This window comes from Colletotrichum navitas (genome assembly GCF_030913465.1).
Source record: "Colletotrichum navitas strain CBS 125086 chromosome Unknown LY79scaffold_78, whole genome shotgun sequence".
Lineage (NCBI taxonomy): Eukaryota > Fungi > Ascomycota > Sordariomycetes > Glomerellales > Glomerellaceae > Colletotrichum > Colletotrichum navitas.
Genome location: NW_026850624.1, coordinates 158,301 through 175,138, shown reverse-complemented (window position 1 = coordinate 175,138; position 16,838 = coordinate 158,301). Strand labels below are relative to the sequence as shown.

The following is a 16,838-nucleotide window of genomic DNA, read 5'->3' as shown; positions in this document are numbered from 1 at the left end:
TCGAAAGCTTCGCTTCTGGTGTTAGCGGTGAATTCCCCCCTGGGGACAATGGCGACACCCACGTTTCCCCGACCTTGGCCACCCGTCCTGGGCGTTGCTTGTCTGTTCCTTGGCCGCCGCCACCCACCCCGTTGCCTACTGTATGGCACCGTGCGGCTTGCCGTTCTTGTCCCTGGCGCCGAGAGCTCTTGGCGATCGATTCAGCAGGCGGCTCCTCCTGGCGAAATGCCGCCTCTTCAACCTCTTGACTTCTTCCCTCAGCCGAGGTTGGACAGCTCCTGATGATGGCGGCGGCTTCGTAGGCGGCTGGCTGGCTGGAGAGATGGGTCAGCTGCGTGGATCCCTCTTTGTCAATGTGGCATGCCCGAGTCGCCAGGCACTTTTGATCGTAATATGCTCTAGTCAGCTTCCTATCAGTCAGTGGAGCAGACACTGCCCGCCCCCCGGAACTCGGAATCCATCTTTCGAGCTCGCTCGCCATGGGTGCCGGGATGTCGTATCAAAAGACCCGATCATCCCCCTTTTTGCACAGCCAGAGCGAATCATTTCCACCCTTCGAGATACATGGTGGCAAGGTGAGCCCCGGTTGCGTGCAACGTACCATGGGTACATGCCCGTTAACTAATCAGGGAGGGATGCCGTCAAGTTACACTAATGCACCGTTTCGAGCCAACAGAGAACCACACAACATATCCGAGCAAACAAGCTTCCAGGTTGTAATGGTGTACCATAGTACATCGTCTTGCCATCGACATATGGACAGTGGCCGCTCATCTCTTATCGCCCGAGTTCTCTGCCAAGGTTAGGCCTGCTTTGTGTCGCGCGAACGACTGCATCGGGCAGGTCAGTATCTCGACCCCACTGGCCGCCGAAATGGCCTGCCGACCATGGCAAGACTCATGGATAGCGCACTGCGCATCTAAATACCCCAAGATGCTCTCCTCGTTTGTGCCTCTCCGTTCTCAGTTCTTCAGTTGTCCCGGCCAACATCTTCTTTGAGTCTCTTCCCTCCGAGAACTCGAGGAGAAAGCAACCAACCCGAACCCAACTCTGAAAAAAAGAAGGACGCAATGGCCTTCAGCAAGTGGAGAGGCAAGGTGTCGGAGCGACCCATCGTGGTCGACGCCGTCGCGACCGGCACCGACGCCCAGGGGAGCACCGAGTCCGTCAACCCCGAGGCTGAGCTCAAGAAGTTCAAGAAGCTCCACAAGTGGGATCCCTTCTTGGACGTCGAGACTCTCGATACCGCCGAAAGTGCCCTCGCCTCTGGCAACTACGAGAAGGAGGCTGCCGTCGAGGCCGCCCTCCACGAGGACTCTCCCTACCCCGAGGTCAGGGCTTCGGTATGTTGTGCTCTCTGCACCCCGGCATACCGGTTGCGGGACAATGCCTAACATGATACTCAGGTGCAACCGTTTGATGACGAAGATATGCCCGTCAACACTATCCGCGCCTGGACAATCGGTGCTCTCATGTGCACAATCGTCGCCGCCTGCAACATCCTCCTCGGTCTTCGCCGCTCGCCCATCATGATCACCTCCACCGTCGTCCAATTGATCTCCTACCCCGTGGGTTGCGCCTGGGCCAAGTCCGTCCCCGACATCAAATTCAACCTGTTCGGAAAAGAGATCAGCACCAACCCTGGCCCTTTCAACGCCAAGGAGCACACCGTCATCACCATGATGACGGCTGCCGGTTCCGCCGCTAGTTACGCCATCGACATCCTTCTCGCCCAGGAGATCTTTTACAACCAGTACTTCGGCTGGGGTTTCCAGATCCTGCTCATCATTTCGACCCAGGCCATGGGTCTTGGCATTGCGGGCATGCTCCGCCGCTACCTCGTCTGGCCCGCCGCCATGGTCTGGCCTGCGACTCTGATCACCACCACTGTCATGCACTCACTTCACGATCACTCGTCTTCGGACCCAGCCCTTACCAACGGCTGGAGGATCGGCCGCTACAAGTTTTTCCTCATTGTGGCTGCCGGCACTTTCGTCTACGAGTGGATCCCCGAGGTTTTTGCCCAGTTCCTCCAGATCTTCACCTTCGTCTGCTGGATCGCCCCCAACAACGTCGTCGTCAACCAGGTCTTTGGTGGCCAAACCGGACTCGGTCTCCTTCCTATTTCCTTCGACTGGAGCACCATTTCCGGTTACCTGCTTTCCCCCCTTCAGACTCCCGCCTTCGCCATCGCCAATGTCGGTGTCGGGATCATCATCATGTTGCTCGGCTGTGTTGGTCTTGCTTGGGGCGGACCCGAGTTCTACCGCTACCTGCCCATCAGTGCGAACCAGAACTTTGACCACTTCGCTCAAAAGTACAACACCAGCCGTATCTTGACTCCCGATTTCACCTTCAATGAGACCGCCTACAAGGAGTACTCCCCTCTCATCCTGGGTCCCGCCTTCTCGCTGAGCTACGGTATGGGCTTTGCTGCTCTGATCAGCACACTGGTTCATGTCGCTCTCTTTTACGGACGGGACATCATTGACCGCACTCGCTCGGCTACCACCGAGGAAGCCGACATCCACCTGAAGCTAATGCGTAAGTACAAGGAGGCCCCTGAGTGGTGGTTCTCCATCATGTTCGCCATCAGCTTCGCCTTCGGCATGATTGCTTGTCAAGTCTGGAACACCCATCTGACCTGGTGGGCGTATATCATCTGCATCTTCATCGGCGCCTTCTTCATTCTGCCTGTCGGTATCATCCAGGCCGTCACCAACCAGCAAACTGGCCTGAACGTTATCACCGAGATGATTGTGGGTTACATGACCCCCGGTCGCCCCGTCGCCATGATGCTGTTCAAGTCTTGGGGCTACATGCTCTGCTACAACGGCTTGCAGTACGTGTCTGACATGAAGGTTGGCCACTACATGAAGATTCCTCCCCGCACCATGTTCGCCGCCCAGACCTTTGCTGTCGTGTGGTTGTCCTTGGTACAAATCGCCACCTACAACTTCCTCCGTGGCAACATTGAGGGCGTTTGCACTCCCACCCAGGCCCAGGGTCTTACTTGCCCCAATGCCCGTACTTTCTACAACGCCAGTGTCATTTGGGGTGTCATTGGCCCTCGCAGGATGTTCGGAGCCGGCGCTCTCTACTCTTGGGTCAACTACTTCTGGCTCATTGGTGCTGTCTTGCCCGTCATCCAGTACTTCCTCGCCCGCCGCTACCCTCGCAGCATGCTCCGCTACGTCTTCTTCCCCGCTATCTTTGGTGCTGCTGGTATGATCCCTCCTGCGACCATCTGGTGGTTGGGACAGTGGGTTATTGTTGGTCTCATCTTCAACTGGTGGGTTCGTAAGCGCTTCTTTGGCTGGTGGAGTAAGTCTATATTCCCTTCCCTGAAAGAAATGTTCGTGTTACTGACAACGTACCAGCTCGCTACAACTACGTCCTTTCCGGTGCTCTCGACATTGGTACTGCCCTCTGCATTGTCGTCTCAGGCCTCGCATTGGGTCTGTCCAACACGGAGTTCCCCAGCTGGTGGGGTAACACCGTGCCCTTCTCCAACTTGGATTCCGATGGCGCTGCCGTCTCCAAGATCCTTCCTGATGATGGATCTTTCATCGGACCTACCCACTGGTAGACATCTAGTGTTACGTAGCTTCTTGGCTGCATGTTTGGATGAATAGTATATAATGTATGGTAATGTTGGCAGAGCGTTTTGAAGCTTGCTGTGAATAAGACTTGCACGATAATATGACAATTACAAGATATCCCTTTTAATCATACGAACTCTTTCCTTGCAGTTGTGAATGTGATTCATCACCATCATTGTCTGGCCTAAATCAGACCGTATTTAGCGGCTCTCTTGGATGTTTTGCGAGTCCTGCAGATACCACAACAAACATGGCTTTGTGCGTCACAAACAAACCGGATGCGGTGAGTTGTGAAGCGGAAAAACGTACAGGGGCACTGCAGACACTTGTCATGTGCTGGAAGCAAATGCATGGGGCTTATTTCGGCCGGACCCAACAGCAAGACGGTAGAGTGACTGGCAAGGTTGAGGCTGGTAAAGTGACCGCTGAGCGCAATCAGCGACATATCAGTTCCACTCCCTTTGCAGTGGTTAAAACTAATTCAACTACTCCAAGGTATTGATTTGATCTACCCATCGCCAAGCTCCAAGAACGCCCCGCGATTCCTGAAACTGCAATCCTTTACGCCAATGGCCACATCCCTACTCGCCTCCATGAACCCGGGGGGCCCAATGTCACAAGAACCAACCAGGGTTAGCTGCGGCGTGGTTTGCTCCATTGACCAATATCTCCATTTTGTGCATTTCGGGTTCTTGGGGCAAGGGAGATCTTAAGGCACCCAAGTACGGGTATAAACAACCAGACATTAGTGCAAGCAATGAAGGTGCCTGGCACTCACCGGCCACGCTGATTACCTGCAGCTCATTCCTGTGCCGCAAAATGAAATTTCTCGCTCAAGTCGCTCCCCTTATCGTCTTCGCCAATGCGCATTCCATCCTCCAGCGGCTGGCCGTCAATGGAGCCGACCAAGGCTGGCTGAGGGGTATCCGCGGGCCCGCGAGCACCGATCCCATAGAGGACGTCAACGATGCAGACTTTGCGTGCAACAAGAACATCGCATACGAAGATGGGACTGTGGTCGCGGTACCGGCCGGTGCCAAAGTTGGTGCGTGGTGGGCTCGTGGTATCAACGAGCCTTTACATGCGAACGACGTCGATCAGCCAATTGCTGCGAGCCACAAAGGTGTGGCGATCCCCTCAAGTGGCGTTGGGCTCATATTGACAAGCTCTCGCCAGGCCCCATCATGGTGTACCTCGCCAAGGTCGACGACGCTGTTTCTGCCAACCAAAACCCCAAGGGCGCCTTGGACTGGTTCAAAATCTCGCAAAAGGGCCTGAACTATGGCATCTGGGCTGTTGATGAGCTGATTGCGGACGGGGGATGGTACAACTTTACTATGCCATCTTGCGTGCCGCCCGGCCAGTATCTCATGAGAGTGGAGATCCTCGCCTTACACAGCGCTTATGTTCCTGGTGGAGCTCAATTCTATATGGAATGTGTACAGTGAGACGAATATTCTCTAACCATGTTCTCTGTAGATGCCATTCTAACGAAATATTTAGGATTCAGGTTCAAGGGAACGGTAAGAAAACGCCTTCGTCACTGGTCAAGTTCCCGGGTGCCTACAGTGCGACAGACCCTAGCATACTTCTCGATATCTACGATGACAACGGCCAGCCTACTAATCGGGGGAAACCATACAAGATACCCGGCCCTGAGATGTTTTCTTGCAATTTGCGAGACGGCAATTAAGCCGCTTCGATTAGTCTACAAGACACAGGGCCGGTGTTGAAATGTTGCTGATGTCGCCCGAGTACTCATAGCTTGGTAATAAGACTCTCGCTATCGCCGTTTTCAAATTCATGTTCAGCAGCTGACTAAGACTAGATGAATGAACAGTATTGCTCCCAAGTTTCCTCCCAATCAGTTATCACGAACGGTTTTCTTCTTCATCAAGAACCCAATTCATTTTTATCATCTCATTCCGTTTCTTAGTGCCGCAATGTCGTTGAGGAATGTCCTGTCCAATCCAACCCATTTACTTCTCAGAAACCAACTGAATGTTATACTCGAGCTCTTTGGCGGCTTTGGGGTCGCCCTTCCTCTCGGTGAATTTCACCGTCAACCCATCTTTCACAGCAAAGACCGAGTCGTTTTCCAAGTAGTCCGAATCTTGGTCAAAAATTTGTGTCGTCACTGACTTGAATCCTTCTGACTGAACCTGTAAACGTTGTTAGAGTGAGCATAGAATGAAGCTAAGGGTCCTGGGAATCTACGTACGATGAGGTGAATGTGGGCTGGTCTATAATGATTACGGTGAAGTAGGTCCAGAAGCTTTCCGGCTGGGCCGTCTCCCGGAACCTGGAGATGTTGTCAGTAGGTGCACACCGTTACATGGGAAAAGTAGCAGTACTGGGTACGGAGTGGGCCGAAGGCAGTAGAACGCGTAACGGCCCTCCTCATCGGTAATGAACTTTCCGCGCAAGTTGTGTTCCGGTTGATCCGCATCTTGCTGCTCGTACAGCCCTGATCCCAGTCAGCTCATGAATTCAATAAAGACGACCGTGCATAGACCTGCCGTTTGTGGATGCTTGCCAAACATCAACAGACGCGTTAGGGAGAGGCTTTCCCGTGTTGGAGCAGGTCACTTGACCATACATGAACGCGAGCTCTCCGTCATCGGGGCATTTGAGAACAATGGTGCTACCATTGGCACGGACAGGCGTGTCTGCACGCCAGAAAGGGCCCAAAATGGCTGTTGCCGTCCCAGGCACGCCGTTCTTCGTGGCCACCCGGTTGGTAATATCATCAACGAGTCTCGGATTCCGGTTAGCCATTACCCGATAGGGGGCCCGACATGGTATGACTACTCACGATTCCAGGCCGATGACATCACAGAGAAGCTGGCCTTCGTTTCGTCGGTCGTTACTCATTTGACCGGCCCAGTTGATCATGTTGACACCAGCCATCCATTCGTCGGTGGTGAGGTCGACTTCACGAGCAAAGTCGTGGATATGCTGGATGAAAGAGGACAAAACTTGACGGAGTCTCGGGTTTGTGTCCTTACCCATAGACGCGATAACTTGCTTTGTGAAGTCCTGTCCAAGGCCCTGGGCATGGCCATCTTCCTTCTGCATCGAGCCCATGCTGTCAAGTTCGTTTTGCGTCCGTCCAGAACGCCTTAGGTCGGGGTCGGTCGGAGGATAAGGTCAGATAGCTTGGTTGTGGAGTCGATATTATTTTTGAAGCAAGATAGCTTCACCTAACCACAACAGTCATCGAGCAGTTCCACCGAAGGTACTTATTCCAATCGTATTCAGCGGGCGCATTACTTGCCCGTTGGTCCTTTGTCATTACACGTGTCCAACGGCTATCGCCGGCCCCTGCAGTACCGGAAGCATCCCCGGATCCGGGAGGGGGTTGCCAGCCTATTTAGAGTTTCTCATTTCGGATACAGGGGAGGGAGATCCGACGCGAGGGAGCGCAATCTGCCGATGCCACAGACGTGCACACTTTGACACGCACGCACACAGCGTTACAGCGTGCGCCAGACCGCCAAAAAAACATCATGGCTCTGTGGGAAACCCGCACTTTGGAAGCCTTGTTTTGCGTCGTCACGAGCAAAGTGTCAGTTTGGCAACTGACTGACATTTGTGATCACATAGGACCCAACTTCTGTGGGTGACTCTGAGGACACAAGTGTCAAAATTACAAAAGTGGAGGTACTCCCATTTTGGAGCGACTTCGGATCCTGTTAAAACTTTGGCACTTCAATAAGAGGCGTGATATCCAGGGATTCTCCTCCTCAGCAGTATACCGAATTTGGGATGAAAAAGCCTACGTCTGCTGTGCCGTGATACGTGCGATCATGGAGTCTTTGGCTTTTTTGCCGCACTGTCGCCTAATTGTGACTTGGTTTCTGTCACGCAAAAGACGACGCCGTTAATTGCGGGCAGCACAACTAACGCTTTATATTACCTTGTGACACGCCCCCCCAGATCACAGGTAGCCTTGCTCATGTAGATCTGCTCTAGGAAGGAAGCCTCTACAGCCCCCCAAAGGTACAGTGGGGCGCAATAATTCTCCTGACAGCCTACAGTCTCTCACTAAAATAGGCATTCTTGAACTATATAGGTTATACTCCTTAGACAAGTTAAAGTTTTATTTTCATGTATCTATAGAAAATATATTACTTATCTTAATAACCTTAAGATACTATGGTATAAAAGTGCTGAGTTTAGTGAATTTTGTGTGGTACACTATAGGCTGTCAGGAGACTTATAGCACCCCACTGTACACACTTAGAACTCCTCCCCTAGGGCAGATACTGCTACAACGCTTGTTAACCTTCTAATTAGGTACATCTTGCTAAAGTCTAGGTGGTTACTGTCTGCCTTTAGGTGGAGTATTTGCGACCTGTCCTACTATTGAGGTACACAGCGCAAACTAGGTGTTGGTAACACCAAGGGATAGGTTAATACAGTTAACTGTACGTATCAGTGGTAATTAACGAATAATAGGGGTAACTATAGTTCTCTATTATACATAAAAAAAAGAAGGATAATTATTGTAGGTTAGTTAGTTAAATAACTAACTTATTACCTATAAATCCTTAGAGAATCTATAGCTAAATATCTAAGGATTTGTTAGTAATAAGTTATTAGGGTTAACCTAATAACTTTAATATTTATCTGCAATAGTTAATATTATAACACTAGCAACTTTCTATAGTGCTAGAAATCCCCTATTATTTATATCTAAAAGAATAGCTAAAAAACATAATAAAAACAAGAAGCTAAAAAGTATTTAATACTTTTTACTTATATAGTCTATTATATATAAGAAACCTATTTATTTATTTATATCTCTAACTGCCTATTACTAACTAGCTTCCCTAATATATTATTTAATAATAACTTTATAAATCTATCTACTAGGTTATTACTGCTATAAATCTATTATATCTTAAAAATCTTATAGCATTTATATAACTAGTAAAGGGCTATAATATCTATTATAAGTTACTTCTCCTTTATAGTACTAAGCTTTATAAGGCACTTATAAAGCAAGTATAAGTTAGTATAGAGTATTATAAGTATTTACAGTAGCTTAAAGTAGTTAGTAATTATTATAAGAGTAGTACTAATTATATAGGCAACGTTAGCGCTAGTAATTATCCTATAGACCTTAGAGGTAAGTACACTATATATAACTCTTTTATACTTTATTAAACTAAAGTAGACAATATTACTAGTTAATTTAAAGCTTTTACTGTTAGTAGTAGGTTACTTAATAATTTATTTATTAGTAAGGACTATAATAAAGCTAAGTTAAAAATAAAGTTATAGTTATTTATAAATAAGCTATTAATAAATACAAAAAGCTTAGTAGTTACAAGGTTAATTAGTAAGAATTATAGGCTATAGTTAAAGTTATTAATTTACTATTTAATTTAGTAGTTTAGTGCTTTAATCTCCTCTACTATAGGTAATTAGTGTTAAGTAGTAACTAAATAGTTAAAGTAAGCTTTAGGTTAGTAAATAAAAGCAATATATACGCTATAGGCGTATTACTAGACATAATCTTACTAGGCAGTAGGTAATTTCTTATTAATAAGTTAAAGCTTCTTACCTTAGCCTTTCTAGCAAAAGGTAAGCTCTCTATTAGCAGTAATAAATAACACACTACTGTTAAAGGTAATAAAGTTATTAGCTATAAGTAACTACTTAGGTTTTACTATAAAAGTAGCCTTCTTAAGCTCCTTTTCTTTATAGGCAAAGAATTTACTATCTATAAGGCTAATTATATTATCTATTTATATACTAATTAATCTAAAGTTACTATTATTAGGTAATAATATTAATAGGCAAAGGTTAAAGGTTAATAAATCTATCTAAAGATTCTCTCTATAATAGTAGTTATATATTGCCTACTAGTAGGTTTTTACCTTTATAATACTATATAATAGCTTAGTTATTATTATTATTATATTTACTAGGTAAAGATAGTAAATCTATATAGGCAGGTAGGTAAAAATAATATAATTTAGTAGTATTACTAATTAAGTATATGCCTAGGTAATATTATATAACTAGAGGAGAAATCTATATTAAAGCAGTAAAGGGGCAAAGGTAAGATTAATTACTAGGCTATTTACTAAATAGTAGGCAACTATATAAGAATTATTTCTTTACTATTATCTATATAGCCTTAGATAATAAGCTATAATTTCTTATAAGGCTACTTATTTTTACCCTTTACTTTATAGACTATATATAATTTAAATATATAGGTGTTATTATAGGATTTCTTATTATAGGTAATAATATAAAATATATTATAGTTAACAAGGGCTTTTACTTTACCTTATTAGATTCTTTAAAAGGTTTACTAGGCATAGTAATAATCCCTTTTTTATATAGCTTAATAATAAGTGTGTAGTCTACTTTTCTTTTGTAGTTAAGAACGCTATAGTTATAGTAAGGTATATTTTTACAAAAATATAAGGATTAGGTTCTTTTATAGGTAACTATAGTGTCTTTATAGTAGTTTATTATTAATAATAATAGTATTATATACTTCTTCTTTAGTGTTAAGTATCTCTATAGGGTCTTCTTGTGCTTATATAGTGTACATAGGACTATCTTCTGCTTATGTAGAGTAGTTAGTGTACTTATTTAGCGTAGGGAGGTCTAGTTAACCTTCCTCTATATAGTAGAGTTTTACTATAGTAATCCTAAAGTTATATAGGCTATAGAGTAAATTAATAGTGTAAGTAGTACTATTATTAGTAATAAGGTAAAATAGGCCTTACTAGCTATATTTCTTATACTATATATAGACAAGGATTAAAGGGGTAAAGCAATAGTATTAGTTAAATCTAGGCTATTATATATAGCTAGTGCTTTATAAAGCTATTACTTTATGTAGATTTAGTGCACTATAGCTATTACTTTCTTAATTACTTTAGTGTACTGTATAGTAGTTATAGTAGGTAGTAACTTATTAGTTATTTAGGGGTATACGCTAAAAACAAGGAGAGTTAGGACAAGGCTGTCTAGGCTAGCAGTATTATTAATTACTTTAATAGTAAGTTAAAGGGCAACTTTAGGTTTAGTGCTAGTTTTTTATAAATAATCTTATAGGTATAGTAAAGGGGTATATAATAGTACTTAACTTTACTAATACTATAATAGGCTTTAATAAGCACTTCTTTTACTTTAATAGATAACCTATAGGTAGTATATTTAAACTTACTAAAGTAAAAATTTAGGCTAGCGTTAGTTATTATCTAATTAGGTAAGCTAAGATATACGTTAATCTAGTATATCTATAGTGCTTCCTATATGTATTCTATAGTAATAAATTACAAGAATCTTACTATATTAAACACTATTACTATATTAACTATATAAAGTACTAGTTTATTACTATTAAGATATATTATATTAATAAGGATTTATAGTTAAACTTATTATTATTATATAGTATAAACTTAAAGTAACTAGGGGCTTTAGAGTATAATTAGTAGTAGTAATAGTACTTATTAATAGCTTTAATTAATAATAAGGAGGTGTTTTCTTTAGTACGTTTAAGTAACTTATAAAGTTACTAAATAGTTAGGTAGCTAAATTACTAGTAGATTTAGTGTAATTTACTGTCTATTAGGTGTTACCTAGTAATACTCTTCTCTAGTAGTTATAAAAGTATCTATAGGTAGCTAAATTAGTAAACAATAGGTATAATATTATTACCCTAGATTAGCTAGTTAGTAAGGTTATTAAACTTTATACTATAATAGTCTATATCCTTTAAGTAGAAGAGAAATAGAGTATTAGTAGTTATTATATAAAAAATAAAGTTACTAAGTAGCGTAGGTATATTAATTACCCCTAGGGATTTAAAGTAATTACTGCTACTAAAGTAAATACTTACTTTACTTACTTAGGTAGTATCTATAGGTATCTTTTTACCTAAGTAGCACTAGAGAGTAAAGTATTACTTATAGCTAGTAGTTAATTTCTTAGCTACACTAGTGTTAAGTATAATACTATAAAAAGTTATACTAAATAGTACTTATTAAGTATAAATATCTTATTAGTTTTTATAGTCTTACTAGGTAGTAGCTCCTTTAGTAGGTTCTTATAAGTAAGTGCATAGGTAGTTACCTAGTTATATAACTTAGAGAATATAGTTAGGCTATTAATTAATAGTTATATAAAGAAGGTTATAAATATAAAGAACACTATATCTATATAGTTATTATTATTACTAATAGGTTATTTATTACTATTACTTACTTCTTAAAGATAACTTATATTATAACCTTTATAGTTAAGAAGAAAGTAGTTAAAGGTAGCTAGTAAAGCTTATATAAAGTAGGTGCTTTTATACTAGTTAAATAAGGATTACTGCTCCTCTTTAGTATACTTAGTTAACTAATAACTAGGCTTACTATAGATAAAGCACTTCTTAGTTAATTTATTACTACACTAGTTTTTACTATAGTAGTTACTTTATAAAGAACCTTATGTTTACTATAGATTAGTATAATTATTATAGCTACTATTATACTTATAGTTAACCTAAAATTACTTATCCTCTATAGTAGATTTATCTATAGGGTATTACATAGGTAGCTTATAGCAAAGTAAGGTATTTACTACTTTATTATATAGTTATATATAGAGGCTATAGAATATAGCTAGTAGGTTAAAGAGAGCTATAGTACACTTAGGTATACTATAGTAATAGGTAATAAGGCACTTATAATAATCTTTATCCTTAGGTAGGCTATTATAAGTAGTTACTTTAACTAGCTTAGTAACTCTTTTAATAAGTAACTTAAGGATCTTAAGCTTATTCTTATTATAGTTTTTATAGGTAATTAAGTTAAATAATATATAATAAAGCTTAGTAATATAGGCTAAGTGTACCTTATTACCTTTAAATTATTCTTTAAGCTTTACTATTAAGGCGTTAAAATTACCTGCCTATTAGTAGAGGGTAAAAGTATAATACTCTTATAGTTTACCTTAGAGTATTACTTAAATTACTACTCTATAGTAGTCTTACGTTATACCTACTTAGACGTAAAGGTTATAGAATAATAGTAATTTTAAGTTAATAGTCTTATACTAGCTACTAGTGTATTTTATAGCCTAGTTATTAGAGTATATCTTTATAAGGTTACTTATTTACTTTAGTATTAGCCTTAATATTACTGTTAATATTACTATAGTTAATAAGAGCTTTTATAGTAGTATAGTGGTTATTATATATAGGCTATAGATTTTAGCTGTTATATAGGGTTTTAGTGTTAATAAAAGCAGTAGTAAAGTAAAGGTTAGGTTATTATAGAAGGTCTAATAAGTAACTACTAGTAATAGGTGCACTTTAGCTAGTTTTTTATTATATAGGATTATATTATAACCTTAGATATTCTTAATAAAGTAAAGGTCTTTAAAGTGTAGTTTAAAGTTATAAGATAATCTTTTAATAATAGTAATTATTTTATTAGTCTAGTAGGCGCCTTCCTCCTATTATAGAGTATTAAATATACATTAAGTAATTAATAGGTGTTTACTATAGTTAACCTATATACTATAATTAACAAGGAAGTTACATAGGCTTATTAGGACCTTCTAGTTAATTACCTTAAAGTTATTTATAGACTATTTACTAAAATCCTTATAGGTGTAGTAAAGTAATTTACTACTAATATAGTTATAGTACTTATAACTACTAATATAAAATATAGCAATAGTGTTAAGTGTAAAAGCTTATTGCTTACTTATAAGGTTAGTTAGTAACTTCTTAATATAGTCCTTTTCTTATTACTATAGGAGAATATATTATATAAGGTTAGTAAGTATAGTAAAGATATTATTAATTACTACTACTTACTACCTTACGTTAGGTAGTATATTATACTTACTATAAACCTCTTCTTGTTACCTTATAGGTAATAGGGTAGTAGCTTATAAGCCTTACTTACTTATAAGCTTATTATACTTACTTATCTTAGCTTAGGTCTTCTGCTTATAGGCGCAGTGTTATTTACTGTTGCCCTCTGTTAGCCTAATAACCTCTTAAATATAGGCGTTTCTTCTAGTAGACTAGGAGGTATATATATTTATTAGAGGGATTACTGCTAGTAGTATAGACAACTAAGGAAAAATATACTCTTATAGATAAATAACTTAAGGAAAAACAATAGGCTGTTGCATTAGCTGCTTATTAATACTATTAGTTAGTAAAAGAAGGAAAAATAATAGGCTATTACGTTAGTAACTTATTAACGCTATTAGTTAATAAAAGAAGTATATATATAGGAAAAAAAAGTTAGTAAGCTAAAGAGCTTATAATAAATAGGATATAGTAAATAATTACTAGTTAGCTATAGGTATATAAAGTAAAGGGTTTTTTATAGTTAAAAGTGCTTTTCTAAAGGTAATAAAGCTTATATAATAGACATAAATTAATAAGGTTTCTACTAGTTAAGAGGACTAGTTATAGATTTATTAATTAACCTATTGTAATAGGTAATTAGTATAAACTATTATAGTAAAGGTATTTATAGAGGCGTTTTTTAGTACTTGCCTACTTTAGGCGTATAAATAATTAACTAATAATAATTACCTCTTTTTATAGACCTTACTAATCTATAGTTTAGATAGTAAAGTTAACCTACATAGTTAATAGTAAAGTTAACTACTAATTAGTGTTAGTAACACTAAGGGATAGGTTAATATAGTTAACTATATATATTAGTAGTAATTAATAAATAATAGGGGTAACTGTAGTTCTCTATTATATATAAAGAAAAAAAGGATAATTATTGTAGGTTAGTTAGTTAAATAACTAACTTATTACCTACAAATCCTTAGAGAATCTATGGCTAAATATCTGAGGATTTGCCAGCAATAAGTCATCAGGGTTAACCTAATAACTCCGATATTTATCTACGATAGTCAACATTGCAACACTAGGCTTATAACTGTCACGTAAAAGACAACGCCGTTAATTGTATACAACACAAATAACGCCTTATATCACCTTGTGACAGATGTATAATCTATTTAAATTATTTTCTAGGTCATTTATTAATCTTTGGAACCCTCGTTTGAGTAAGAAATACGGCAATCTTCTTCTGGCCCGAAATTCCAGCTCGCTTCATCTGTGCCATTGGGCCTACTAGCTCGTTTGAACCCAATATCAATACCTTCTATCTCTACTACGGGCCTGACGACCTCCACCTCAGCCCTGTATCTCTTGGAGTACCATTTCTCCCGGATACCTGGTGAATTGAATAACGCCGGTGCGTAACGCTTCATGGCTTTCAGGGCCGTTCCCGAGATCTGGTCGACGCTGTGGCTGTGCCTCAGGGAAAGGAAGTCATCACCTGCTAGCTTCCGAAGTTCATCCTTGACGTCGTCGGGGTATTGCCCAGCCTTGATAAGGAGTAGGTCATATTGAAGGAGAGATACCTTTCCGTGCCAAGATCCGCCTTGAGTCGCTCTGTTATAGAGGCCGGTCAGTGCAGCGATGGCGCCCATGCATCCTGTCCCGTAGTCAGAAATTGGGAATGGGGGCACGACTGGCTCATCAAGACCCATGAAATGACCTTGTTCCCATGCTACTCCGCTTACCTACCACCGAATTAGTCATCATTCAAACTAAAAAGAACAATTCATGCTTACACAGTCGGCAATTTGCTGCCATCCGGGGCGCTGCGACCACTCTCCCTGATAGCCAAAGCAATTCTCGTTCACGTAAATAAAGCCTTTGCCGCGTTCTTTGGCCAGATTCGTTAGCGCAGTTGCACCATAGCCAAGCTTCTCTAGCGCTCCAGGTCGATAACCGTCAAGAACGACATCAGCCTCAGCCAAAAGCTTCTCAAACTGTCGTCTTCCTTGCTCAGTCTTGAGGTCGAGATCCGCAGCGTGCTTGCCCATGTTACCGTCGACCTGAAAGAAGGGGACATCGCTGAGGTTCGGGCTCGTGATCTTCAAAACGTCGGCGCCGTACTCGGCCAGGATACGTCCTATCACCGGTCCGGCGATGATGCGGCACAGTTCGAGCACCTTGACCCCAGACAGAATTCTGCGATCTGATGTGACCGGGAGAGGCGCTGGTGGTGTCGAGTCCTCCAGAGCATCCACACTCCATGGCGGCAATTTGAGATTTGTCGTGCCCTATCGAATTATCAACAACTCAACAACGGCCAATTCCACGAATAAGTGAATACGAGTTATCATGGCTTACATGCTGCGTCCTGATAAAATCATCATGCTTGAGAACAGGGACTCCCGCCTGGCGTTTATCTGCATTCATACGCTCCAGCTCATCGACTGTGAAGTCCTTGACATGAGACTCTATTGTCTCTACTATTGCTTCGTGGGATTTCAGATCTGGCCTGAAAGGCTCAAGGCCAATCATACGGAGCGTGACCGATGCTTCCAGAGATCCATGGATATGATAGTATTCGCCTGGTCTTTTCGTTTCATACAAGTTGGCGGACATGCGACGATAAGGGTCCGATTGGGCCTGAAGCAGATCCGTATCTGTATACTGTTTAGTTGATTCATCTTGTAACTATTCTCGTTGTAGATCCAATCCAGAATGTGAAGCTCACCCTTCAAAAACTGCTTCACCTCGTGATCCAACTTGCCGTAACCACCAACGGTTGCCAGATAAGCTTGAAACAAGAATGCGGTACTCTTCTCCAAATTTACGGAAATTTTGTTATTCCTGATGCTCTCATCCTTTGTAGTCGCAAGTGCGGCGGCCACACCACCTTCGATGGCCTTTAAAGCTGAGGCCAATTCTGTCTCCTTGAGCGGGACCGGGAAGTAAGGCAAGTCGCGAGATGCTGAGAACTGCGCATCCCTTGCGATTCGCTCGGCCTCGGCTGGGATCTTCACCTGACTGAGAACGAGCTCCAAGATGCCCTTCGTCTCGACGATAGACGAGTAGCCTCCGTTCGACATTGTGATAGAGGTATGATGTTGGTGGTGAGAGGTGACCTTCGAGATGGTGGACACGCACGAAGACGGGTATTACTATTCAGAAGTAAACAACACACCCGCAAATTTCCAGCTGTCGGAGAACGTCCCTTGCACTTCCGCCATCCAAACTGCGATCAATAACATCTCAGAAAAGGAGGCCCATTTCTTCCACCTTTCAGCTTCAAGCGCCGTGCTACCTTGCTTGTCCAATTCAACACCCTAGCTCGCAGACTGCCTGCGTCACAGTAATGAGTGTCGAAACGTCGGACCCGCAGCGAGAATCGG

At 41.6% G+C, this 16,838-nt stretch overlaps 4 protein-coding genes across 4 annotated transcripts; 2 read left to right on the top strand and 2 right to left on the bottom strand.

The window, feature by feature from the left end:
* Positions 1 to 1,070: 1,070 nt before the first annotated feature.
* LY79DRAFT_524266 (OPT family small oligopeptide transporter) lies at positions 1,071 to 3,589 on the top strand (the record flags this gene model as incomplete). The annotated part of the gene is made up of 3 exons (XM_060555615.1): positions 1,071 to 1,343; positions 1,407 to 3,324; positions 3,381 to 3,589. 3 exons carry the CDS (start codon positions 1,071 to 1,073, stop codon positions 3,587 to 3,589), a joined length of 2,400 nt encoding a protein of 799 aa, XP_060409814.1.
* An 832-nt stretch (positions 3,590 to 4,421) lies between these two features.
* On the top strand, positions 4,422 to 5,297 carry LY79DRAFT_652642 (family 61 glycosyl hydrolase; the record flags this gene model as incomplete). The annotated part of the gene is made up of 3 exons (XM_060562584.1): positions 4,422 to 4,725; positions 4,779 to 5,046; positions 5,106 to 5,297. The coding sequence occupies 3 exons, from the start codon at positions 4,422 to 4,424 to the stop codon at positions 5,293 to 5,295; spliced, it is 762 nt and encodes a 253-aa protein (XP_060409813.1).
* LY79DRAFT_566563 (dioxygenase) lies at positions 5,298 to 6,916 on the bottom strand. The gene is made up of 5 exons (XM_060558832.1): positions 6,418 to 6,916; positions 6,122 to 6,360; positions 5,957 to 6,069; positions 5,824 to 5,904; positions 5,298 to 5,764 (listed from the first exon to the last, which is right to left on the bottom strand). Exons 1-5 carry the CDS (start codon positions 6,687 to 6,689, stop codon positions 5,582 to 5,584), a joined length of 888 nt encoding a protein of 295 aa, XP_060409812.1. The 5' UTR covers positions 6,690 to 6,916; the 3' UTR covers positions 5,298 to 5,581.
* Positions 6,917 to 14,639: 7,723 nt separating this feature from the next.
* Positions 14,640 to 16,791, bottom strand: LY79DRAFT_566557 (CoA-transferase family III). The gene is made up of 4 exons (XM_060558831.1): positions 16,181 to 16,791; positions 15,811 to 16,109; positions 15,246 to 15,740; positions 14,640 to 15,194 (listed from the first exon to the last, which is right to left on the bottom strand). Exons 1-4 carry the CDS (start codon positions 16,533 to 16,535, stop codon positions 14,649 to 14,651), a joined length of 1,695 nt encoding a protein of 564 aa, XP_060409811.1. The 5' UTR covers positions 16,536 to 16,791; the 3' UTR covers positions 14,640 to 14,648.
* Positions 16,792 to 16,838: the final 47 nt, after the last annotated feature.